The following is a 27,226-nucleotide window of genomic DNA, read 5'->3' as shown; positions in this document are numbered from 1 at the left end:
ATTTTAATTTATCTTATTATGGAATCATCCGCTTTTCGAAAGGCTCGTGTTAATAGTTCACCTCAAGTTATAATTAAATAAAAGTTATAATTAAAATCAAGAAAAAATTGCATGGATCAATCACAATCGGTAAGTTTTATCCATAACAATATGACAAATGTTATCATTAGTAGTTGATAACATTTCAAAGTGTGATAACGAGCTTAATTCAGTAAACAAAATGTTGACAATATTTGCAGATTGACAGTAAATTTTCTTAAATTTCATCAAGTTGGTAATAATCTGTCAACATTTTATGAGTTTGCATTAAAATGATAAATTTGAACAGTTTCTTACCAACTGCAAAAAAAGATATTAAATTTGTTATAATTATTAATTATACTGTAACATGTATTACTCAGGTAGCCAAGTATTAGCAATGTTGACAGATTGACAACAAATTTGCTTAAATTTCATCAGTCTGTCAACGTTGGCTATCTGGATAATATACGTTATAGCAATTAGTAATTATACGAACTCAATATCTTTTAATATACTGCTGGTAAGAAACTACTTAAATTTAACATTTTAATGCAACCTCATAAAAATGCTTGTAAAGAATAACTTTTGTTCTCATTATTATTCTTGCAAAAAACAAGCTTATAAAATAATTTTTCTAATCTTCTTTTTCCAAAAAAAATATATAACTATTTTTTTATTCTTAGGATTTTAATGAGTACTGCTCTGTTTAAAAATTAATATAGCGGATAAAATTCCAACTGAGTCACGACCTTTAATTCTTTATCCTAGTCAAGGTTTAATCGATTTTTTGTGCAATGTCGTAGTAGACATGTATTTGTAAATTACCGTGTATGACTGCCTTGTACGTATGTACAATATAACAAAGATAAAGATAGAATAAAGAAGCATCGTCACGATGACAGAAAGAAACTGCTTCATGTGCGATAGAATGTGATATTCAATAACCAGTATGAATAAAAAGTTTTTGAATATACACATAGAATCTATATTTCTTATTTCTATTAATTAATGAACATACCTTTTACACGCCGTCACCTTCTGTGTCATTGCAGGTTTAATTAAAGATTTCGTCGACTTAAATTTTGAAAGCCTTCTGCACAAGTAAAGCAAGCTTCTTGAGAAACTGTTGGCAAAAAGAAAAGATTAATTGTTTAAAATTCTATTCATGATTACAGAGAAAAAGATTATTTGAAACAATATTGGGTGATTTATTTTAATTTTAGTAGACAAATATTTCAAAAATATAGTTTTGCAAAAAAATGTTTTAAATAAGTCTTAAATTTTCAAGGAGATGTGAAATGTCGACCTTGGTTTAATCTGAAGTAAAGGTTATAATAAAGTTAGGTCGAGGTCTATTTTGGTTTTTTTAAATAAAATTCCCATATTATAGTTTAAAGTTAATTGAAATCAAACAAACATTTCTTTCTTTTTTGATATTTTTCCCTAAAACCTATAGTTTCTGAGATATTTTACTTTTAATTGCAAATTTAAAATATAATTTACTATTTTATATTACGATATATAAAAAATTAATACGCATGTATGATTTAAATAACGTTTGTTATAATTATTCTTTATCTCGGAAAAAAATATTATCCTATTGCTATTATTATGTTAAAGATTCTAAATAATTATTTTTATAATGTATAGATAACCTATATATGTACCATTCATACTTGTCAAGACGGCAAGTTGAACACTTTACGAAATTCCTACATACTAATATATCATTGATTTCTAAGTTTTGAAAACGAAATTATATTACACGTATTTCACTGCACGCGATTAAACTTATAGCAACCCTACAGCTTTTACAATTTCACGATTACGAGAATAGCAATTACATTTGTATTCTAACGATAAAAATGGCGGAAAAAAACATTTCTAAACGTGAAGGAACAGCATGATTGAGGTTGAGAATCCCGGACACATGATAAACAAGCAATATGGCCGACCATCGCGAGTCGTGAATGTTGACAAAGGACGCGTGCTGGTATTTACAAATTAGACGATAAAGCTTGGTTACATCGATGAGGCGTCTTTAATCTTTTCGATCACGCGATGGCACAGGCGGAGAGATCTGGCAGCACCATTAAGGAAAGGGATAAAGATGCCGAAGAAAAGGAAGGTACAAATTTTTATTTTCGATTATTATACTCAATCATGAATCATACTCAATCATTGTGGAATACACTTCTAAAATATACTTTGAAATATACTTTCGCTTATTATGTATTATATTGTAGCAGCATTAGATTTTTATTTGTATTTATATTCAAAATATAATTTAATTAAAAGATAATTTATTCTTGTAAATCTCTTTTAAATTAATCTTCATATATATGAAAGATTGGAAGTCTATAACTCTGTATATCGCTCTACTAGGTCCTACCGTTGTACCAGAATGTGCAGTGTGTCTCCAGCCTTGCATTCACCCTGCAAGATTACCCTGCAGTCATATTTACTGCTATCTATGTGTAAAGGGTGTTGCTAATCAGAGCAAACGATGTCCAATGTGTCGCCAAGAGATTCCACCAGATTTCCTTGAGAAACCTCAACTGGTAGAAGTTGAAGAGTCTCAGAAGGAGTTGGAACATTCGGAAGAAGAATATCATTGGTTTTACGAAGGTCGAAATGGTAAAGTATTATTTTAGATTACATTTTGTTCTTTAAAATGCACATCTTTTAATAGTAAATGCTTATGGAGATCACTTTCAACATTACATTTATGTGTATGACATATTACAAATTTGCAATAGCTTGGAAATGCTTTTAAACTATTTATATGTGGGTGCACTGTAAGTTGATATCCTACCCCTCCTTAGGTTGGTGGAAATATGATCCAAGGACAAGCAATGATCTGGAGACTATTTACAAGCTAGGGAATGCGCGATGCGAACTTTTGATCTGTGGAATGCTTTACATAATTGACTTTGAAAATAAATGTCAATATAGAAAGAACAATCCACGTTACAAACGTAATATTAAACGTGACGAAAAAAGTGCCCCATGCAAGGGTGTCTCGGGTGTACGATAATACTTGCAACATATATTTATCCAATTTAATTAAAATAAAATCTATTTTATTTTTAAATTTCAATATTACATTGAACTACATTTATTCATTTATCATTTTACAAAAGCTATATAGCGCATGATTATTACAATTACAACAAAGCATTCCATAAGTATGAACAATACCACATATAATACTTCTGTGAAAAAATGTAAATGCATTAATTTTAAAAGTACGTTATACAAAAGAATTAATTAAATAACAATTAATATTGAAGAGATACTTGCTATATAATGTATTATCTGAGTTAGACTTATTTTATTAATAAAATTATATTTTGCAATTAACATTTCTTTCTTTTGTATTTTTTCCTAATTTTTCTTCAATTTTTCTAATATTTTTTTATTTATTTGCAAATGATATTTTTATTATAATATAGAACATACTTCACTCTTTTATAAACAAATTCTTACAGGTTGGTGGCAATATGATCAACGTACAAGTAACGAATTAGAAACGGCATATAAACAAGGAAAAAGGACTTGCGAGTTACTGATAGCAGGATTCCTTTACATCGCTGATTTTGGTTCAATGTTTCAATTGCGCAGAAATGATCCTTCTAGACGAAGAAGGATTAAAAGAGATTTATATAATGTTCCAAGAAAAGGAGTTGCCGGATTACGACTTAATGTACAAGACGAGGAGATTGTAAGAGAAATAAGGGGTGCAGAGCGGCCAGCTAGTCCTGCGAGCGATAGTATGGGTATGAAGCAATATAATAAAAGCAACATAATTCATTACAAATGTCTCATATGATTTTCACTAAATATGATTCTAGCTAAATATCTTTTGTCAATGAAGAACATCATATGCTTACAGGTACAGGAGATGGCACGAATACTCCTATACCACCTAGTAACACACCACAGACACCTGCAGGCGGGACAACAAGTGGCGATGCTACACCTCTAAACGATAGAATAGATCAGAGATCGGATTCTTTGCATCAGATTCTAGAACAGATGCGTTCTTTGGTTCTGAGAGAACATCTATCTTTAAACAATGATTATAACGCTTTAAACAGTAATAATGAATTTGAAGAGGATACAGAGGATGCAACCATTCCGGATCATCTTACTTTCTCATAGCTACAGATATTGAACACAAACTTATCACCGATCATGCTTAGGAATGTTCGATATGTTTTCTGTTTTTTTATTCTACTATTCATCTCAATAAGATAGTATTACTCACAAATATAAGATATTGCGTTTGCTAAAAGTGCGATAATGTACAAACTTGATTAATCTAGCAAACTGCATTGCTCAATTACAAGAGTACGAAAATTGATGTACACAATATAGTCTTTCGAGTTAAATAGGTATTATTTAATACTCTTTTGATTACAAATATTGTTCAATTATATTAAATTGATCATTATTTCATCATCATGATCATCATTAGTCTTTTCTAAAAAAGAAAAACTGCAAGATGTTATTATGTGGAAATCAGCATTATGTTTTGAAGCTAGTTATATGTTAAACATATGTTTGGTTTTTTGGAAAGTTTTTATTTTTTTAATTTATTTTTTATAGACAAAACTTGGAAAACTTTTTGAATAGCTTAAACAGTAGATTGTTTCTTAGAACAAAAGTTTTATAATTTAAAAAAAACATAGCTCTCTAAAAGTTAATAAATTGAAAAAAGTATTAATTTTATTGTCATTGAAAGTTACAATAGTTTGGAAAGATAGATCTATAATTTACAGTATAATAAACTTGTTAATAAATAATGTACTTAAAAGTTTAACTTTAAGAGCCATTGTATTGTATAACAAGAGTATAGCTTTAGTGAAAATAATTAGTTCTGTAAAATAAGATAAAGATATTATAATTCTTCTAAAACATTAAAATTTCTAATAAAAAATGTGTTCATGTCTTAAAAGGACGCGTAAAAATGTATAACAAAGAAAAAACATTTATTCTTGCGAGAAAAATGAGTGCAATACTCAGTAATCAATAATCGCTAATTTTGAATAAAACTTGTAATCTTTGATGTTAAGAATTCGAATTATCTTCTTTTGTGTATTATATATAAAAATAAAAATACATTTTCTTCAATAATTTACACAGTTTATCCTTAAAAAGACTAAAAAAGACATGATGATATTCTAGTATGTGTGAAATATATTGTATAAATAAATTTAATATATAAAATTTAAAAACAAGTGGAATAGAATTCATGATTTGCAATAATTTTATTTGTGGAATTTTTTTATTTATGCATAAATATATACAGATACAAAAAAAATATCAAAGACAGAGGCTCAACGCATCTACCAAAAAAAAAAAAAAGAGACACAGCTATTCTGCTGCCCTCTTCGTTAGCCTGCGGCCTACAGTATATAGCGTTCCAGTATATGGGACGTAGAGTTCGGTGTACACAAGAAATTTTTATTCGAAGGATCTTGCCGTTAGTTTTGTGCTGTTAGCAAAAGATAAGCGCCGTAAGTAATGGTGTGATTTTCGAAGCAGAGTGAGATGTGGCAGTAGCTTCGTTAATCACTAAAAAACTCAAATAAAGAAAACAACGCAGGAATAACTGTATTAAGTTCCAGGTAACAATGCTGCTATAACATTCGAATGTTGCATGTTTCGTCTCATGTTTTTTCAAAAGTTTTTATCGTTATGCGCATATGTGTATACAAATATTTTCGGGAAAGTCGATAGCAAGGACAAAATTGATTGATTCAACAATTCTCTACGACTTTTATGTCTTGAGAAACTCGATGAATGACCTACAAAAATACGTTCATGGGTTAATTATAAATATGTAGAATATAAATATAGGAATAGTGTAAATTTACGATTACATTCTGATATTCACTGCCACTGAAATTTATAATTCACGTTACCTTTTCGTACTGGCAGTACATATTAGAACGCGGCTATAATCAAAATCTCATATTACAATCTCATACTGCACAGGTGATATCATCCTGAGATGGAAACAAAGGACATGAGATATATAGAATTGAAGACGATTTATAGTTGTAAACTCAATTCAGAATAGAAATATTTGCTTATTGCACAACGCTCGAATGGCATAAATTATATTATATTTACATATTATATTTACATATTATATTTGCATTAGTGTCGCAATGCATAATCTAGTCTCATTGATGTAACGGTTAGAAAAAAGAATTCGGATCCTTGTAAATCAATATTTGTTATATGTTATAGATTGATGAGAATTGTTCAAACAAAGACGAAAAATACAAGAAAGAAAGCTATTACACAAAAGGAAAAACGATTTGACTTAAACACATAGATTAAAGTGATCAAAATGATGCAGCCGTCCTCCGAATTCGTTATTTTCGTCACCCATGTTGAACCAGACGACACATATTTGAAGATCTGGGGCCAAGTGGACAAATCGAATGCTGCTCTTGTGGAGCGTCAGATATATTCTCTAATAGAACATTTCAATCAGGGATATGTTTCTTCTTCCAAGGCCAATAGATTGATTGGTTCACTGTGCTGTGCTCGATTCCAAACTGATGGATATTATCGAGCAAAAATACTTAGTATTCGTCCGGATAACATGATGGTCGTTCAATTTATTGATTATGGCAATATAGAGATTTTATCACCAAATGATGTCCATCTAATGGAGAATATACCTGGTTCAGAATCTCTGCAAACTGTTCCAGCAATAGCTGCAGAATTCATATTGGCTAATGTGATGCCTATAAATTGCGTTTGGGAAAATAGAATAATCGAGACGATTAAAAGAAATCTATGTTACAATGAGTACAGAGCTACATCGGTTCATACAATGAATAATCGTTGCCTGATAAAATTGTGGTACAACAATGAAGACTTTAGCGAACTATTGGTGAAAGAACGTATGGCTTTACCAGCTTCCATACAAGATATGTTCAGGTAAACTTATAGAGATTTCTTAGGATTACATCTTTCTTTTTTTTTATGTTATGATACTTAAATATTTGTCTATTTTTTTTAGACCAAATCTTGTACTGCAACCTCAAATACCAATACCTCAGCAATCTCAAATGCCAATGCCATACCAACCACAAAACAAGGGAAATGTGAATAATTATGTTGCAATGCCAATAATACAAAATCCAAACATGAATCACAATACTAATATATATCATAAGACCTTTTGCACTGGCATAAATCAATACAAACCTGCTGCTCAAGTGGTAGCACCACCACAGTCATCGCCTGTCCAAGAAGCACTTGTATTCAAATCTCGAGTATTAGATATAGGTTCCAAACATGAAGTGTTAATATCGTGTGTAGAAGACGGCCCGCAAAAATTTTCCGTGCAGGTTGAAAGCACGAAAGATGTACTGACTCGTCTTATGAACGAAATAAACAGCCGTCCCAAGCAATCGTTGCAAGAACCACCATTGCCAGGATCAGTTTGTTTGGGACGCTACACAGGAGACGGCGTGCTATGTCGGGCGGTTGTAATGTCAGTGATGGAACATAAATGCAAATTGTATTATGTTGATTTTGGCCATACAGAAGTCCTACCATATACCGATATCTTCCAGTTGCCACCTGAGTACATTAACCCCAAAGTGCTTTCCATTAGGTTTACATTAAGCGGCCTAAAAGAACTGAATGTTACACAGGAAATGAAACAGTACTTCACAGAATTAGTACACAGAAAAGTACTCGTTCTACATGTCCGTCCACCAGAAGGACCGCCGTTAATTCAATATGGTGACTTGTACGACAACAATGTTAACATAAAGGACATGCTGAAGAAAGCATTCCCACCGCCAGCTGCTGCAATGCCGATAACGCATTCCTATCCACAATTACGACGATTATCGAAAGATATTCAGGAAATTGTGTATGTCTCTTACGTGGAGTCGTGTAAAAGATTCTTTGTTCAACTTGAAAATGGGATAAGGTCCCTCGACTCAATAATGGCTGGCTTGACACAGTATGCTAACACCGCAGCTGTTTTAAATATTGAGCAACTAAAACCAGGCTTGCCCTGTGCCGCTCTGTACGAATCACAGTGGTAAGTTTTGCAACAACATTTCTCTGTTATTAATTGCTATTCTGTAAGTTAATAATTATACTAATCTTTTTTAGGTATCGTGCGCAAATCCTTAATATTGTTGGAGATCAAGTGAAAGTGGTATATGTTGATTATGGCAATGAGGAAGTATTATCCATTCTTTCGATTCGTGCCATTCACGACGATTTAGTGACGAAATTGCCGGCACAAGCTTTGAAATGTGCATTGAATGGTTATGAGGTGCTTTCATCAGATCAAGACGTTTCTACTCATTTCGAAAAATTGACACTCGAGAAACGTTTTTACATGAAAGTAGTTGCTGCACAACCCGATGGCCTATTAGTGGATTTGTTTGAATTTGACACAATGAGGAGCATTCATCCCCAACTGTTGAACAATATATTCTGTGATAAAACTGACGATTCTACAATAAGCTCGCGAAACGAAGAAGTTCAACATTCTATAAAAACAACGAATGATTTCCAAAGGTAATAAATATTCAATATTAAATATTATTATTTATAAAATTATGTAAAAAGCAATCTATTGTGACATGCATAATTGTGCATAATTCATTCAATTAATTTCCTGATTTTATATTCAATTGAAAAATATAAACAACACGGTAAACGTAACAATAATGCAATGCTTTTTTAAATTTTTAGTACAGTTGAAAAAAGACTGTTCTGTGTTATATTTGTTTTATCATTTGTACTTTAGTAATAACTGAGAAACGTTGCTTGAAGAAATTCCATGGTAACAATTTTTAGACTGTATTGTACAAAGTAATAATACTGACAATAAGAATGATTGATAAATAATTCTCATTAGACTATTCAATTGTTCTTAATATTTTTGCATCACTATATTTCTCTCTTCTTTGTTATTTGTGCCATTTATAATAAAATTATTTCAACATAACTGCATGTTTCCTTACAGTGAAAATAAAGACAGATATAATAAGAAGAATAACACGGATTCTTGGAATCATAATCAAAATGCTAAGTCTTTCCAAGACAACAAGCCGAACACCTGGAGAGATGAATGGTCACAAGAGAAACAATACGATAATAATAGACGGGAAAAACTCAATTATTCACATCGTGATAGTCCGCAAAACGATCGATTCTCTAAGGACGAAGGTGTGAATAATAGGTACAGCAGAGATAGAAATGAGAGATCGTATAACAAATACGATAAGGGTGAAGCAAATACATTTAATAGAGGTGCCAGAGGAACCACTCGAGATGGTGGAAATCGATTTGGTGGCAATGAACGGAGGTACAATCATAACAGTTTTGCCGATAAATCGACACTTAGCGACAAAGATTCAGATTCTTCAAAGGATGGTACTAAACGTGGGAAAAGTGGTTTTAATCGTAGCTTTAATGATGATCGAGGAGGAAACCGTTTTGATAACAAAACAGATAAATTTCAAACTCCAAACTGGAATAACAAAAAGCCAACTAAGCCCATCTATAGAAATGAGAAATTTAATGGTAATTAACGTTAAGATACACTTGATATTTTATAATTTATATTTGTATAATATAAACATAATTATTTAATAAATTATTGTTCAATACAGGTGATTACAACAAGAGTAATAATGAATTCAGGAGTGAAAAGAGTGATACGAGCAATGTTTCATATAATCAGGTAAAATTAGTAATAGTAATTAATAATGATTAATATTAATTAATTGATATTACATGAATACATATCATTATTTGCAGATAAATACTTGTGAATGGGATTCAAATAATACTAATAAAACGTTACAGAATAATTTAATTGCTAATGCAGGCTCACAATTTTCATCTATAAATATTACTCTTGGCACCATGAAGAATTGCGAAGTGGTATTTATTAATGATCCGACAGACTTTTTTATTCAGTTAAATCCTGATTGTTTGGAACTGGACGTTATTGTGGAAAACATTGCTGCATTTTATGAGAACGGCGGAGAAACGATGCAAGTTTCTCAGATACAATGTGGAGTATGTTGCATTGCTCAATATTCGGTGGATCTTAAGTGGTATAGAGCAATAATCAAATCTCTAGAAGAGACTAGTGCGATTGTAAAATTCATAGATTATGGAAACATGGAATCAGTTGATTTCACGAAAATTAAAATTATTCAAGACGAGTTTCTAAAGCTACCGATGCAAGCGATACAATGTAAATTATTTGGACTGACGAATATAAACGCTAACGAAAACAAATATACGATTTTCTCAGAAAAAGTCGAAGGAAAATCGTTACAGGTTGAATTTGTCAATGAAGAGAACGGAGTATACGAAGTATTGTTACGCGAAATCATCGAAGGTGAACCGAACAATAATTATATTAATGAGGAATTTTGCGCGGGCGTAGACTTGACACAAACAGCTGCATTAAATAAGAAAGCACTTAAAGTGACGACACAGGAAATACCAGTAGTTCCAGATTATGCTCCTTTTGATTCGAAGTGGCAAGTAACTTCTTACGAACCTGAATTTACATGTGATGCAATCGTTACATGGTTCATAAATCCTAATAAATTCTACTGTCAAATATTAACTAAAGAAGCAGAATTTAAAGCAATGATGAATGAGATCCAAAAGACATACGCTGGTAGGAAACCTGTAACGCATAAATTAGAGGTAATTTACGCTACTCTGTCAAAGTTTATTACTTTCGTATTTTAAAAAGTGTATCCATAACACGTGTAATGAACGAATAAATGGAAAAATGATTGTTTTAGGTTGGTTCAGCAGTTATAGCAATGTTTTCTGAAGACAAGGCTCTTTATCGAGCAGAAGTTGTAAGCATTGAACAGAAAACTACACGTGCACAGGTGGATGCATATGTAGTTCAATATATAGATTTTGGAAATTGCGCAATTCTGAGTCAACGTAGTATATATTCTGTCGAGAAGAAATTCATGCAATTGCCTAAACTGGCGGTGCAGTGTTCCTTGAAAGATATTGTACCTAATAATAACTTGAGTTGGTCCGAAATGGACACTGATGCACTCGATAATTGTTTTAATGCTGACAAGTACGAATGTATCTTTTATGATTTTAGTAACAATAATTACACGGTTTCATTAACTCACGACGGACAAAATGTGAGTGATATGTTAGTACAAAAAAATCTTGCATCCTTTGCTACAAAAACTTTTACCGAAACAGCTTGTGGTAAGAATTATTTAAATTTATTAATACTCAATATCGTAATTTATAATAAAAATTGTTTGGTGGTATTTTTTAAGATGAGAAAAATTGCATATTTATATTAAATATTAAAAATATGATATTTTTCTATTTGTATTTAAATTACAACATTTTTAGTTGCAGAAACAGAAGTAGAAAGAATGGACATAAATCTGTTGAGTGGTCAGACTCTCAAAATGAGAGTTTCTAATGTAGAAAGTACACTTCGGTTTCACGTCCAGCACCCGTCAGCTTCCAAGTGTGAAAACATTGTTGACAAGTATATGGCTGATAAAAATACAGAGGTATTATTTAGGGTAATTTACATTACTGCGACTGCGTCTCATATGCTATCATATTATTTATATATATTATAAAAAATCTGAAAAATATAGCATCCCATTTTCTAACACATATATAACAAATATAAACTAATATAAGTTTGTCATCGTAATAATTTATCTTCTAGCATCTTTTATATGTGATAAATTGTTTAAACAATCGCGGATTGAACTATGTATTATTTTTTAGAATACATAAATGTGTAATTTATTTATAAATTTTAAACGTTTATGTTTTGTTAATGTAAACGACTAATTATGTCATAAAATTAATATTAATCATGTTACTAAATTTATAACATTCAACCTGAATCGAATCATATATTTCCGTCATGCTAACATTATTTAAATAAGATTTAAAATTTTTAAATAAGATGTCTCAATTTCATTGCACGATGTATGGTATTAACAACTGCATAATCAATAATTAATTGTAACATTGTTCTAACAACAACTTCACATTGACATAGCTTACGATTCAGCCTGCCGTATGTATGATTCATCGCATGAGTACAAGCAAATTGTATTGATAAAAAGAAGTTATGATAATGTCAGGTGATGCCGCGATTATCAAGCCACGAGATGTGTCTTGGCGCGGGTTGTCTTATCAATGCAAATGGAACTTGGTGGCGAGCTGTAATAATTGACTGTTCACGGTCTACCAGGTTTGATGTAAAACTTATTGATACCGGGGCGTATGATGAAATACAAGATAGCGTGAGTTTATTTAGTCATATTACAAAAACTTTTACACAGATCTTATTGATAGGTGCAAGTTGATACCATACATCACGCTGCAACTTTAGATTACGATACACTGTATTGTTTAAATAGAAATTTGTTATATAATCATTTATTTCATGTCTGTAAAAATATAACAATTTCAAGGCTTTGGCGCTACCTGGAGACCTCGCGATTATGCAAAATCAAGCATTAGAATGCTCTCTGTACAATGTGCCAGCATCTCCCGACTTGGACAAACAATTGAAAGAATTTGAAGGAAAAGAGGTACTGATTCGTGTAAAAGAAGTTGAAGATAACAGGTAATTTTTATTTTATTATACAAAAATAAGTTTCGAGAAAACTTATTCTTAAACTTATTTTCTTGAATATTAATATTTGCCGTTTATATAGGCTTTTTGTAAAATTGTACGATTTATCCGGCAACGGAATAATAAATACAGAAGAAGAGGATAACAAGATATTGCCCATATGTCCGCTGCCTATTATAAGTTCGACTCAGAAAGTGTCTGTGTCATATGCAGAACATTCAGCCAGCATCTGGTTGCAACGATACTCGGACATCGAGCTCGAAGCTAAACTATTGGAAGATCTCGCACAATATTATGCTGAGCCTAGACAAAAACTGAAACCGGAGGCACATTTATTGTGCGCGGCCAAATCTTTAGACAACCAATGGTATAGAGCGAAGATTATTAGCTGCACTGAAACAACGGCCTATGTGCATTACATTGATTACGGCAACAATGAGGTACTCGATCTAGAATCGATCATGGTTTTGGAACCGCAGTTTTACGAACCTTATATGCTAACTATTAATGTATCCTTACCCATAACTCTTATCGGCACCGAGGCCGAACAAATAAATATACTTCAAACTTATTTAACGGACAGAGAGCTCACAGCTGTCTTCTACAACGTACACGAGAAGTGGACTGTTGATTTGATGGAAAATGAAGAAAAGTTCAGCGATAAATGCCGCTCACTGAATCTAATCAAGGAAGAAGAGACAGCGGAAAAATCAGCGACCGACAGATTCGATGTATACGTGTCTCACGTGGATTCTCCGAGTCAGTTTTGGTTGCAACGAGTGGACAAAGTCGCCTCTCTCGGTTATAATCAAACACAACTTCAACAGGAGGTCTTCAATTTTCCAACGATAGATGATGTACCGGAAGAAGGCTCTTTGTGCGCCGCCGTTTACTCCATCGATAACCTATGGTATCGCGCAGAAGTATTGGACGCGGATGAGGACATTACAACGGTTCGATTCGTGGACTACGGCAACACAGATGTTATCAATAATAAGGTAGGCAACATTCGTCAAATACCGGAGAGCTGCAAAAATCTAGAAAGATTCGCGCAGAAATGCAGACTCGATATTATTCCCGTGGACACAGAGGACTGGAACGAGACGACTTGCGAGAGATTCTCAAATCTAGTAATGTCGGTGGACACTCTTCAAGCTCTGGTGGTAGCAGATACCACGCCTAAACGCGTCGAGCTATTCATAAACGACAAGAGCGTTAGCGAGACGTTGGTCGAGGAGAAGCATGCCGTTATAATTAACACCGAGCAAGAGCCCGTGGATGAGATAGTCGATCTCGAACTGGATCCACATTCCGCTTTCGTGTGCCATGCCAATTCACTGGACGAGTTTTGGGTGCAAGAAGAGAAATCGGTTGCCGATTTGGAAGTGATGGCGGACAGATTCATGGTTGCCGACATGTTCCCGAAGATCGAGGACGTGAAGGAAGGTTTACTGTGCGTCGCCAAATTTCCCGAGGACGATCAGTGGTACAGGGCGCGTGTTATCTCTCACGACGATAAGGGCACGCAAGTCATATATATAGATTACGGAAATTCCGCGGTATCCACTGAGATTCGCACTATCCCGGATGACCTGGCGAATATACCGCCTTTGTCGCGAAAATGTTGCCTAGAATTACCATCCCACATTAAAGAATGGTCAGAACAAGCGCGTGAAGAGTTCATCAACTTGTCTGCGGAAGGTGCGACAATTTTCTTGCTGGATGTATTGAAGGAGCAAGAGAAGTCATCGGTGAAGCTAACATATAACGGCCAAAATGTCGCTGACATTCTAGCAGGTATGTGCGAGCAACATTCGCCGGTCATCGAGGAAAGATTGCCACCGCTTGGCGAAGAGAATTCGCCGAACGTAGTGATCAGTCATATTAATGACCCAAGCGAATTCTGGATTCAAACCGAGAGCAATATGAACGAACTGGAAGTGATGTCGGATCGTCTGCAAGATGCGGAAAGTTTCCTCACGTTGAACGACCTAAGCATCGGCACAGTCTGTGCCGCTCGATACCCCGAGGACGGATATTGGTACAGAGCGAAGATTGTCCGCTACGAGAATGCCGCAGAAGTTTTGTATTTGGATTATGGAAATTCTGCAATTACAGAAGAGTTGAGAATGTTACCGGAGGACATCGTGAATATTCCCATCTTATCAAAACGATGCACGCTAGAAAAACCGAGTCACATCGCTACATGGAGCGAGAAAGCTTGCGAAAAATTCAAGGAACTCGCTGCCGATGGAGCAACGATGTTCGAATTTCAGACTCTTGATGAAGACGACCCGATACACGTCCGATTAAATCTGAATGGGATAAACGTTGTCGATCTTTTATTGAGTGAATGCGAAAACATTCCAAAAGTTGACGAAGCTCCAGAAGTTGAAGAAATAACTGAAACAGAAGTTAAAAATGTCAGTCCTAATACAGAGAAAAATGATGACGAGAAAGCTTCAAATTTAAATGAGATTCAACAAGAACCGAATAATCAAATGGAGGAACTTGAAGATGCAATTGATGAAGAAGTACTTAACGAATCTTCACTTGAATCTTTCAATGTAAATAAAGAATATGAATATAAGGAAGAACAGAATTTCGAGAAGAATACTGCAAGTCTTAGCACAATCGAGGAAAACATAAACGAGACTACTGACACAAATGAAATATCAGAAAATATCAGCACTATTGAAATTAATAAAGATTTAGATATCAACGATAAAATGATTTCTACAAACTTGGCTACTAACGCACTGTGTTTTGAAAGATCTTCTCCCGTAACAGAACTTAGTGTTGATGATATAATTGAAAATATGATAAAAAATGCCATCGATGATCGAGAATCGCGAGAAGTCGTGGATTCGAATTTGTTGGTCAGAAATGAAGAGCAATCACAGGCTGCTGCTCAAATTGATACCGACGAATTACCTTCTCAAACACAATCTGAAAATATGAATAAATCTTTAGTGACGCAAATTCTGGAAAGGACAATAAGCGATGTCACCGAAAACGTAGATTCGATAAAAATTTCATCGGAGGAACAACTCCAGGATATCACACAACTTGATACTAGTCACATTGAAGAACAGAAGATACATGCTGAGATGCAGTCTGATGTAAACGAGCCTCCAGAGCCTCAAACTTCAGAAACGATACCAGACTTGTCGGAAGAACAGCAAATTCCTAAAAGTGTGAACGATGCTTCTAATTTAAATGGTACTCATAATTTGGAAACGCAATCCGAAAATATAGATACGGATAACAGTTCGAACACTTCCTCAGGATCGGCGTGTACGATAAAAACGGCGGAATCTGTAACTAAGACTGATCCGGATAAGCAAAATGATAATTCGAGAAGGCCGTCAAAGGACGAAACAACGCCCAGATGTACTTTGACAGACGAATTACCTGCATCTGATCCGGAAGCGCAGCATCCTGTCGTACAAAAAATACCGCATTCGGAAAAACTCGTAACCGCTGCCGTTAATCCCATTGTACAAACGGCCACCGATAGCGCGAACCAGGACGACGAGGCCGTTGTGGACAACATTCCTAAACATACGGTATAGCTTTGTAACTTAGGTAACATGTTGCAAATTCGAAACAACGCGACGCATGATGTGTGTTCTTTGCATATAAGCTAGTAGAATAGCTAGAAGCGCTATATTGGTGCATTTCTAGCAAATACTAGTTTATTCATTCTGATACAAAAAAGCACACCGTGTGACATGAATTTTATATACATACGTATATACAAATTTGCACTATAAAAGTTTAAACATATATATATATATATTTAATTTTTTTTTTTTTCAAAATTTAAATATATTTTTATTTCTTTTGCCTATGTTGTTTATGTAACGATATTTATGTAATACTTGAGAGTGTTACGAAGAGAGTATACGCGACTATATGTTTTATTTTTTTTCTTTTTGCAAACGACTCAATATGCTGCCTTTGTTACAAATTTACGTGCTATTATTATAATGCACGTCAAGAGACACAGCCAAAGATTAATTCATGTAATTCCTGTATCATTTTTATTATTGCGGTCATGATAATGTACATCTATAACATCGAATAATTACGCTTCCGCACCAAATTTAATGCTTATAATTTTAAGTTGTGATCTAAAAAATTCAATTACCCATTTTCCTTTAAATTTTCAATAAAATCATTAAATTTCTTTAAATAATTCTGTTGTAATTATATCAATTATTCATATAATAGACTTTTTTTTGGTTGTAAACATGATTTAAACATAACTAAGATTAGAATTTTATTTGTTTGACGTATTTACTGATGATAATATAACGTCATTACGATTAAAAAAAGTGCGTTTTGTGTCGTTACATACATTACGTTATTACTTTACCTATAATTTTCATTTATATTAAAACCACGTCACATCGAATGCAATTTGTGAATTTATTTCAAATTCTATGTCATAAAATACTATTATCATATAAGTTTTCTAAAAACGAATAATATTGTTATATAATAATAATATTATTAATTATTAATAATATTAATATTTAAAAATTATTAATATATATTAATATTTAAGAATTAATATATATTAATATTTAAGAATTGTTAATATATATTAACATTTAACGATTAATATATATTAATATTAATTTCTAAACCTAATGATATTTGTTTTTTTTCTTTTTTTTCTATGGTTTTTTGTATATTGATTTCTATATAATTATATTATTATTCTCTAATTATATTAAATAGCAAGTAAAGCTGTATAAATATTTTTATTTTACTAAAATACATTTTCTAATAAACATTTGAATATATTCTATCTCATTCTGTTTACCAATATTTTGTTATTATTTTCAGCGGTTTATAAAAATATTGTAAAATTTTGTTATTGTGAAAAAAAATCATTATATTTTATATTCTTTCAATCCTTATACAATTTTGGTCATTGCTTGAACGTTTATATAACAAATTTATTTTTAGGGTTTTTTTTTAATCGCTCATTGTGATCTTGTATCATTTTTATTTCGAGAATCTGCAAACTTCTTCCGGCGTTCTCGTACTGTATTAAATATTTAATTAAAATAAATGGTTTGCAATTATAATAAAATACTTATCACAGTTATATGCATTTTACAATTGATGCTACAAACATTGCATTCCTGTTTTTTTAAATTTTACAAAAAGTGACGTACATTATATCTTAAATTAAAAAAAAATTATTAAACTATAAACTATGGCATATTATTAAATATATTATAGAAAAAAAAAATAAAAAAATAATTCTTATTTTGGAAATTTAGAATGTTACCCTTTCGTTTGACCATCATCAAGTTCCTTTTCACATTCACGTTGTAATTATCCTGTCTCTGCTTCGCGAGAATTTCGCGCGCCAGCGCAATTTCGTCCTCCAAATACCATCGCAAAGGACCTCGACATCGTTTGCAATGCCCTAAATAAGCTAGGCCTCTGACTTCAAGAATTCTACGCTGAATGGTATACGGCGGTCGACCAATGTCCTGAACACGGAACTTTACACCGGGTCCGCCGCCGTCCAGAACTACATCTGTCAACGACGATATAAAGGGCGGCTTTTGCATGTCATATTGCTTCCTAGGGTCTTGATCCTTCTCCTCGCAACAGAACCTGTATGGTTTCTGCGACAACTGTGGTGACAGTTTTGGGGGATATCGCTTGTTCGGTACTTTCTTCATGTCGCAAATATTCAATTATATGCTGTAAAGCAATATGTTCCGCCGAAGAATCATTTTTAACGGTTGATTATTAAAGGATTACATATTATACAACTGTGAAATATTCTTTTAATTTTATTTATAAGTTAGTAAAAAATACAATTGAATCTAAGTACGCACTGAAATCATTAGAGATTCAATACTCAATGATACGATTGTCAATTTACATGTCTGGATCTTTCAGTACTTTCAGAAAAAATGGAGAAAGTCCTAGTGTTTATTCCTCGAGATTTTTAAAATGACCCTTTACTAAACCACTTCCGATCACTTCAAAAATCCGAATTTTGTCTTAAAAAATAAATTTTTCTGCACTTTGAACCTTTATATCTCGCAGTTATGGGTTATGGGTTATGGGTTAATAATAGTTTTGCGAAAAAAGTAAAATATAAAGATGTTTGTTTGTGAGGGAAAGCTGAGATGATTGATTCATATATTCGACAATTTTTCATGCAATTTGTGTTACTTATTGTTACAAAATTTTATGTATATTTTATAATTACATGTGTAGATCTATAAAATAGTAACTTGATACTCATTTAAATTCTTGATTATATATATATAAGTTCTTTAACATAGTTATCGTTAACAACACATCAGATCCTCAAGTTTGGAATTAAACACTACAAGTTCATTGTTCTTGAGCAAATTCAGATCTAACAAAATCATGATCATGACTGTCTTCTGCTAATTCAACTATAGATAAATATTTAATGGTTTGTAAATCACAGCAGCAACAATTTTCTTAACTTGATTCGTAACATAAATGATGTATTTTCTGGTATCAGATCCAGGCGAGCATAATCTAATTTCTTATACATAGTCGTTCATAAATCCCCTTCAATTATTATAATTATATAATATACGTTTTACAATGTAACTTTTATAAATTAAGTCGTAAAAAACAAGAGAAGAACATAACTGATATGTTATGAACTATGTTAATCTCGCGTAGCCAAAACGTCGTATAAAATAATATTAATAATCAGATGAAACATTATTTAAAATTAACTGTTTGTCACATAAAATAAATGTACTACAGCCCTAATCAATTCTAATTTACATGTGTAAAACGCGAAACAATTCACATACATACTTGTAAAAATTATATATGACGTAAATGTCTATTATTCCGAATTCATTATTTTATCTACAAAATAGATATCACAAAATCGCACGGTATCCTTGATATGCAATAAACATATTCCTATAAAAATAACGAAATATATTTCAACATTTTTCTTAAATTAAATTTCTCAAATCTGTCTTGACCGAAACGTTAATAAAAGAAAATTGTTATAGCAAATACATCTGCCGTTGGCTCGATATCCTAATGTTTAATTTATTTATTAATATGAGCCTATATATTTTTTATGTAATATTTTTCTTAACTTTTCAATATTAATTATTAATTAATATCATTATAAAAAAATGTAGATTTCAGATTTTTTCCATAGTTTTCCATAACACGAATTGTAACACACTGTGATTATCGGTATTGCTAGCATCCGGTATCATTAGGATACATATTCGAAGCCAACGCTTTCACATCGTCTTTTTGCTTTCTTCGTGATAGCGGCGGCATTTTCAACCTTAATCTTCTTTTTCTCATGGAATCCTTTCTGTAATAAAGTATTATCGTTCTGGAGAACATATCTTTCCAACGAGCGCATCATTATCTAATTTACACTTTATTTAAATAGAAAACAGCTTTCTATTGTATTAATGTATATTCAGAACGATAATGTTTTCGCTGTTTTTTTAAAAGAATCGTTTAATTATTAAAATGCGGATGTTTTGAAAACTAGTGAAAGAAAAAATACATTGTTACGTACTGATGTTTGCAGTCTATGAAGATACCCATCGAGAATAGCACCACGATAGCAATTATGATACCAATCACAACGATCACTAGTGTCACAATTGCGTCCTGTTCTTCGATAATGAGAGATCTTTTCGATGTAGCTGCGTACGCTAAAAAAAGATAATTTTTTTCGTGCATTAGATATGTATGATAGAAAAAATCATTTGTCTTACACCCTCTATTACATTATCTTGTTGCTTTAAATTTTATTATCATTGTCGAGGATGAATATTTGTTACTTTATTTTAACCGGATAAAATTAGTTATTAATTAAGAGGTGACATTGAAAATAACGCACGTCGCCTTACGTAATTCAAGAAACGAGCAGTTTGTATTTATGCCGATGCATGTGAAAGTTATCGTCAGCAAAGGCCACGCTGTACATGAGTATTTTTCAATTACAAAAAAATTGCGCTCAGCATTTAGCACTGCTAGACCGAATAATTCTTTGCGCTACTTCAAATACACATTATAGTTGTTAATACATATTTAAATTTAGGCTCGAATGAAAAGTTGGAAAACACATATGTGTTTGAACAGAATTGTTTGAACAGTTTAAAGTAAAAATATTACAGTCTAGACAGTTTGAACAGTTTAAATGTAAACAATAAACCATTTGTAATGATTCGTAATGTCTAAAAAAGTTCGGAAAGTAAAAAAAATTTAAACTAAAACTGACAGAAAACGAGCAGTTTTGTGCTTTTATCTAATTTTATGCAAATATCAATATCACGTTGTCGATATTGATGTTTATCATATTGCTCGCCATGTGCTGACTTGCTGATAATCAGAAGCGAGTAACTTGAGATGAGAGGCGTTTCTTCTATTATGTATGTTGCATACTCGTGCTCAATATTTGAAATTAATGCTGTTTTCTAATTATTTCAAGTGTTTATTTAATTCTTATATGTTATTATTTATTATTATCAATAATTTATCAATATTATTAATAAAAGTTAAAATTAAAATTAAAATTGTTAGATTTCAATTACATTCTTACTTTCAAAGTTGATTTATATTACAATATATGTGTTAAAATACATCCGATTAAAAAAATGTAAAAGTTTTGATGCTTATACTTTATTGCCACGCAGTAGAAGAATGAATTTTCATTGCGATCGCGCTTGCATACTGATTAATCGATATTTTTACATTGAAGCTTGTTAATCGTCCAATAATAAATACAAGCATCCGCAACAATGTAGATGTATAAATTCCAACGAGCGTAATTGAATGCCGTTTGAATAATAAGCGATTTTGTTTTCAAGTGTACAAAACACTCAGAAAAAATAACTGTAAAAAATATAACTTTTCTCATTTTGAACTGCAAGCAATATTTTTCTCCGAAAGAACTGATGCTGATTTCCAAGAAATAATATTATTTTCGCTTGATTACTTGTTTGCAAAAAAATTTAATTTATGTCGAAAGATAAATTATTTCTATTTCTAAAGTATGTGAAACGCCCTAAATTAATTTTTCTATTTAAGCATGTAAAAGTATATATAGATATGTTCTAATTGCGTATTAATTTGGCAAGACAACTATATTTAAAATTATCGATTTGGTATGATCATAAATAATCGAAATACAGGCAATCAAAAACGCAAAGTTTTACTTGCGCTCCAAAAATAAGTAAAATAATGTTTTACTGAGATTTGAAATATGTAAACAAAAATATTAAATAACGAAAAACTTATACTAATGTCAGCAAAAAAATTGAATAAAAATAAAAAATTTATATGTATTATTTTATACATATTAAAGCTTTATTACGTGCGTAAATATATACATATCACGTCAACATAGTGCACACAAAGATTAAAGACAATATGTTACTTGAAATGGAAATCATCTGTGGAATTTTAAAAAATTTGAACGTTGCATTTATCGCTACGCACTCGAGAAAGATATGCTTGATGCGTTCTGTAGTGACTCATGACGATGATTTGGACTTAGGAATGGAATTTCTAAGGAATGTCTACGTTATCGGCATTTTTATTGATTTTTATCAACTAACGGTTTTTTTTATAAAGGCTGTACACGTAATGTTTTATTCATTCGTATATATTGTGTCCTTGCAAATCAAGCAATTTCATCTCATTGTCGAGTCTTACCACTTTTACTCGGATCACAATGTAAACGTGGCTAATACAGTTATTTGCCGGCTTTCTTAGTTCGGCTCACAGCATGAAATTGATATGACGCAATTTTTAATATGCAAATGACAGGCTTGTAGATCAGAATACTCTACAATTACGACCTTCTTTTCTTGGCAACGTATCCAATGTGTCATATATAAAATGCTAATAAAAATCTTGGCAGGAGATTAATTCAGTTCTAAAATATTTTAAAACGTAAAGAATATTTTCCAATAAAATAAACTTAGTAGTGTCGTTTTTTGAACTTGGCCGGAAACACTACCGCGTCTCCTGATAATTGATTAAAAATCGAGATATCGATTATTAAATAAGAGATAATTTATCAACATAATATAAAATGTTTAATATTTGGCCATTTTATTTTTATTTTATCGTTATAATTAATTGTGCTAGACGTATAAGAATTCTAAAATGCAATGCAATGAGACATAAAAATCTTAATTTAAATAATATTTAAACCTCAAACTGTTCTTATTATACGATATAAAAAAGTAATATGAATTCATTATACAAAGTGTTTCATACGTTTGGAATTTATCGTTCCAAGTACGCACATAATCGTGCATTATACTATCAATACTATTAAATTCTGCATAAAATTGATTCCTGGAATACACTCGTGACATTGAACAATTTTATTTTCTTTGAAAATGTACGAATTTATGAAGTACGAAGTTAAAGAAATACGAAAATTTATTAGTCGCAACAGATTGATCAATAAAACACGAATCATGAGCTATCACGAAAGTCTACTTTCACTCACAAGTTGTGTATTTCCATTCGTTTTATACTTTAATCTTCTTAATGAGGTTTTTAATAACTGCTTACATTTGTGAATGTGTACATAATTTCTGTGATATTATCAGTTTATAAATTAACTTGTTCAATGTTCTCAAACGAGACAAGCATTTATCTCCTTTGTTGTTTTTACAACGGCAATAGCATGTCAGATGTATATGCGTGCAGGTAGAAATCATTGAACATTATTATAATTAAAATTTTGTTTTATTCAAAGAAATATTTATTACTGCATCTTTATCTTCAGTAACAAGACAATTGCAATTTTTTAAGCTTTTCATTGTATACAATATTTTTTAATCCAAATCAAACTTTTGAAAGTTTAACGAACGCACAAGTACAAATATGTTTTCTAATCATTCTTTATTAGAACTGTTCATAAACAATTAAATTTTCCAGTATCTAATATACATATATCAGACACACATTTATAAAAATTTTGTAAATTATGTGCTCCTTGATAAATCACACCGTCACCTTGATTATTAATTAATAATACTTTTTATTGTATATTCTTTTATCGTATTACCTTCTGTTGACGAGATGTTTATGCTGTTGTTCATAATTTTAACTTCTGTTCCCATTCTTTGTCACTTTTGTAAGAAAAAATAAGAGCAATTCTGTTTTCACTGCATTTTGCTCCATGTAATCTTAATTGACGGAACGAAAATCTGTAATAAGTGAGCGATTGTAGATTTGAACATTGAAAGCACTCTCGAGTGCTTCACGTGTCGACCGGCTCGAGATCCTGAGGTAAACTGTCAGCCACATGCCTGCGGTCATACGATATGCTCCGTGAGGCGTCAATGAGAGCGACGAGAAGGAAAGACAAGCAATATCGGAGGAACGAGAAGAGTGGATACATCGACTGTTAAGGAAAGAGAAAGAAGCGTTTGAGGAAGGAGGATAGAGTGTGCGTGCGTGGTTTATTAACCAGGACAGGGGAAGGCGGGTAAGCGGAAAGAAAAACCTCAGAGAAGCATCGTGCGATCCACGAGGAGCTGTGTAATTTCCATTCATCTCGGAGTCCAGGTCCAATATATGCAGGTTTACATCCTGATATGCATTGAAATAGCGTGGCGCAATGCGCGGTGGCAGGGGTAGTTTTTGTATAGTTCCCAGTGAGAGAAAACGCTGGCTATAGCCGAACGAAATTACGTAAATGACTGTTGTGTAAAAGGAAGTAAACTTTTACTGTTAGAGACATTTCATGGATTTTTATGCCTCGGAAAATAATTGTATTCGAGTAAATTGAGTATAAAAATTTATTATCCACTGATTTATTTCGTATTAAAAGGTACAAGTAATAAAGGATAAAATAAGTCGATATAAATCATCGATCATTTTTCGAGCATTATCTATTCCACCATGCATATAATACGGCAGCATTATGATGCGCCAAAGTTCAACGGAATGTTGATTTAGGAAACACGTCACACACACTTTACATCGATAAACAATATTGCAGATAGATCACGTTTATAATTCGTAAAAATTTAATTTCGGCTTGTTATAATCGATCGATTGAAATTATTAGATTTTAAAAGATTAATATAGTGTCTAGTAGTTACCGATCGATAATTATCATTGTGTTTTCTGATAAAGTATAAAATCTGAATCTGATTGCTATGCGCAATTCCTCTTCGAGGAGGCTCACATCCGTTCGACTAGAGTATCTGTTCAACGTCTCTTAATGTATAAGCATTTATATAATTGTCACGTATCTTTGCAAAATTATACAACTCGCATTCCCATGATTATCATGATTCATCTTCCAGTTTTGTAATACACAAATGACAGATATGCATCTGCCCCGTGCAATATACCCATAACGCCAGATAGCATCTGTAACATAGATCGATCACTTTTCACATCCTTCTAAATGAAATTTAACACTTGATCAAAAGTTTCGCCGTTCTAAAATCTAATACAATTTTGTTGTATTGGACATTCAGAATTATTGACAAAAATTCTTACTTCCGCAATGCACCGTTAACGAAGCTGACTAATGAAAGTGTCAAATTTGTGTTTGAGCGCGTTAAACAACTTACGTAAGCAGCTGTCATGGCAGGATAAACATCGAAGCCAGGTTTCATATAATAATCAGCCATTAGATATAGTTTTGTAGCAAAACCCAAATAAGATGCTGAGCTTACGTACAGGAAGCAGGCTAAAGAATTGAACATCATTTCCTATTAATAGAAAAAAAATGTAATATAAAAGTTTTAGAAAATTTTCGGATTAATGAAAACATAGTATTTTCCTTGAAAATACTGCAAAGTACATAATCGAAATAAGTATTAAATTATTTAAAATGCGTGCAAGTTTCTAATATTTCTTTCCATAACGCTTTATCACTTATGTATTTGTGTATATATGAGATAAATACATACAAAAAGTGATGAACGAATCAGCCTGTAAGTTTTTTCAGAAAGTGTATAACAAGCAAGTAGAAGAGCGGATGTCAGAAAACAAGCGGATGCCGTGGTCAATGATCCCTCAAAAGCCGAACCAATGGATGAACTATACCTCAAGCCATAATTGATAAGTAAACTCTGTATTAATCCACTGATTACCTGGAATCATTTATTAAATTACAATTATATAAATATTAAATACATCTCAACATTGGCATTTCAAAGAATAAAATTTGACACACACTGTTTCTTTGAGCATAATTTTCCTCCGAATTTTACTATATCAAATAATTTGCATGCTATTACTTACCGTTTCACAAATTTTTATAATTCCCGGTAATGTTTTAAAAAATTCTACATGTATGCATGTGCAACACCTGAAACAACAGCAACCGACACCGCCCGTGCTGTGTGTGCCAGAAGATGACATTCCAATCACTGGTCTTATACCATTCATGCCCATTTCGTATTGTACACAACTAAGGTAATTTAATATTCACACTTGATTCAATTATCTTTCCTGAAGTAGTAATTTTTAAAGAAACACGGAACACAACTGCGATCGGTGATACCTTGAAACCGACTGAGAATGTAAGCGCGTGCATCCACAAAGTTTAAATGTCGTTGCACCCCCCGCATAGCATTCAACGCAAGGGAAATTACTGTCTATTTTTGGCACGTGCTACGAATGTTTTGTCTGCTGACTGTGCGCAGCTGGAGAAAACGCAAAAAACTCGAAAGGGAAATAAAATTTTTTACAAGAATTACAAGAATTTTATTTCGTATTATAATTCTTATTATAATTTTATAATATTCAATTATATTTACAAAATAAGTAAGCGTAAATAAATTTGCACTATAATTTTCAGAATTTTATATATAATTATATATTTGTTAGGAAAATTTTTTAAGATTTTGTGATTTGGATTTAAAAAATTAATTAAAATGAACAAGTATCATACATAAATCAGAGACGAGAGAAAATGAGAATATCAAAGATATCATCAATACAAAAGAAGTGAAGACATAAGCAGATAAAAATTAATTAAGTACAAAGTAATCAATACACATACACACACACAACTCTTGCAATAGTAATCTATAACCTATTGATTGAACCGTTTTACTACTTTGTTCGAAACTTTTGTCCGAATCTTCTAATAGAGATCAATTATGATATAATTTATATTCAATTATTTATTTTGAATATAAATATTTTATAGGCGCATAAAATAAATATGTTTACGTTAAATATATATTCTGCGAAAATATTAGTCGCAAATCACTTAATCATTGCAAGACCGCGATGAATATATTATACAAGTGCGAATGTCGTATATTGATACAAAACGTATGCAATAAAATATTCAAATAATTTGAGATTAAGAATAATATGAAATTCACGTACTTTTCGTTGTAATATGTTACATAAAGTGCAATTTTCAAAACACAAATTCTTTTATATATTTGAGATTAAAATAACGTAATGATATTAAAATAACATTAGTGATATCTAGTGAGCATTATAAATCTCGTAATTTTGTGT

General features: G+C 31.8%; 4 protein-coding genes across 5 annotated transcripts; 2 read left to right on the top strand and 2 right to left on the bottom strand.

Annotated features, from left to right (window-relative positions):
* The first annotated feature begins 1,933 nt into the window (after positions 1–1,933).
* LOC105672676 (Ring finger protein 146) lies at positions 1,934–4,415 on the top strand. Its single transcript, XM_012367766.2, has 4 exons — positions 1,934–2,149; positions 2,407–2,658; positions 3,513–3,800; positions 3,917–4,415. Exons 1-4 carry the CDS (start codon positions 2,083–2,085, stop codon positions 4,183–4,185), a joined length of 876 nt encoding a protein of 291 aa, XP_012223189.1. The 5' UTR covers positions 1,934–2,082; the 3' UTR covers positions 4,186–4,415.
* Positions 4,416–5,301: 886 nt separating this feature from the next.
* LOC105672690 (maternal protein tudor) lies at positions 5,302–17,816 on the top strand. Of its 2 annotated transcripts, XM_067356280.1 has the most exons (12): positions 5,302–5,654; positions 6,283–6,984; positions 7,067–8,104; positions 8,179–8,592; positions 9,044–9,603; positions 9,693–9,763; positions 9,841–10,749; positions 10,851–11,286; positions 11,440–11,606; positions 12,198–12,359; positions 12,531–12,685; positions 12,777–17,816. In XM_067356280.1, exons 2-12 carry the CDS (start codon positions 6,386–6,388, stop codon positions 16,267–16,269), a joined length of 8,004 nt encoding a protein of 2,667 aa, XP_067212381.1. In that variant the 5' UTR covers positions 5,302–5,654; positions 6,283–6,385; the 3' UTR covers positions 16,270–17,816. The 2 variants fall into 2 exon arrangements, with proteins under 2 accessions (XP_067212381.1, XP_012223207.2); XM_012367784.2 differs by lacking the exon at positions 12,198–12,359.
* A 690-nt stretch (positions 17,817–18,506) lies between these two features.
* On the bottom strand, positions 18,507–24,044 carry LOC105672697 (uncharacterized). The gene is made up of 3 exons (XM_012367794.2): positions 23,793–24,044; positions 20,277–20,415; positions 18,507–20,063 (listed from the first exon to the last, which is right to left on the bottom strand). Exons 1-3 carry the CDS (start codon positions 23,845–23,847, stop codon positions 19,943–19,945), a joined length of 315 nt encoding a protein of 104 aa, XP_012223217.2. The 5' UTR covers positions 23,848–24,044; the 3' UTR covers positions 18,507–19,942.
* Positions 24,045–24,514: 470 nt separating this feature from the next.
* On the bottom strand, positions 24,515–27,119 carry sing (MARVEL domain-containing protein sing). The gene is made up of 4 exons (XM_067356320.1): positions 25,991–27,119; positions 25,657–25,839; positions 25,315–25,455; positions 24,515–25,108 (listed from the first exon to the last, which is right to left on the bottom strand). Exons 1-4 carry the CDS (start codon positions 26,141–26,143, stop codon positions 25,031–25,033), a joined length of 555 nt encoding a protein of 184 aa, XP_067212421.1. The 5' UTR covers positions 26,144–27,119; the 3' UTR covers positions 24,515–25,030.
* Between the last annotated feature and the right edge of the window lie 107 nt (positions 27,120–27,226).

This window comes from Linepithema humile, chromosome 5 (genome assembly GCF_040581485.1).
Source record: "Linepithema humile isolate Giens D197 chromosome 5, Lhum_UNIL_v1.0, whole genome shotgun sequence".
Taxonomy (NCBI): domain Eukaryota; kingdom Metazoa; phylum Arthropoda; class Insecta; order Hymenoptera; family Formicidae; genus Linepithema; species Linepithema humile.
This window is presented reverse-complemented; position numbering and strand designations above follow the sequence as displayed.

What these genes read in the sequence shown, in the direction of transcription:
- LOC105672697 (XM_012367794.2), bottom strand. Translation starts at nt 23,847, where the DNA reads ATGGGAACAGAAGTTAAAATTATGAACAACAGCATAAACATCTCGTCA. An exon ending in AAACATCTCGTCAACAGAAG is followed by an intron (nt 20,416 to 23,792) that starts GTAATACGATAA and finishes ATCTTTTTTTAG; the next exon opens with CGTACGCAGCTACATCGAAA. An exon ending in TTCATAGACTGCAAACATCA is followed by an intron (nt 20,064 to 20,276) that starts GTACGTAACAAT and finishes ACTTTATTACAG; the next exon opens with AAAGGATTCCATGAGAAAAA.
- sing (XM_067356320.1), bottom strand. Translation starts at nt 26,143, where the DNA reads ATGGGCATGAATGGTATAAGACCAGTGATTGGAATGTCATCTTCTGGC. An exon ending in TTATAAAAATTTGTGAAACG is followed by an intron (nt 25,840 to 25,990) that starts GTAAGTAATAGC and finishes AAATGATTCCAG; the next exon opens with GTAATCAGTGGATTAATACA. An exon ending in CTGCCATGACAGCTGCTTAC is followed by an intron (nt 25,109 to 25,314) that starts GTAAGTTGTTTA and finishes TCTATGTTACAG; the next exon opens with ATGCTATCTGGCGTTATGGG.
- LOC105672676 (XM_012367766.2), top strand. Translation starts at nt 2,083, where the DNA reads ATGGCACAGGCGGAGAGATCTGGCAGCACCATTAAGGAAAGGGATAAA. An exon ending in AGATGCCGAAGAAAAGGAAG is followed by an intron (nt 2,150 to 2,406) that starts GTACAAATTTTT and finishes TCGCTCTACTAG; the next exon opens with GTCCTACCGTTGTACCAGAA. An exon ending in TCCTGCGAGCGATAGTATGG is followed by an intron (nt 3,801 to 3,916) that starts GTATGAAGCAAT and finishes ATATGCTTACAG; the next exon opens with GTACAGGAGATGGCACGAAT.
- LOC105672690 (XM_067356280.1), top strand. Translation starts at nt 6,386, where the DNA reads ATGATGCAGCCGTCCTCCGAATTCGTTATTTTCGTCACCCATGTTGAA. An exon ending in TTTTACCGAAACAGCTTGTG is followed by an intron (nt 11,287 to 11,439) that starts GTAAGAATTATT and finishes CAACATTTTTAG; the next exon opens with TTGCAGAAACAGAAGTAGAA. An exon ending in TGGCTGATAAAAATACAGAG is followed by an intron (nt 11,607 to 12,197) that starts GTATTATTTAGG and finishes TGATAATGTCAG; the next exon opens with GTGATGCCGCGATTATCAAG.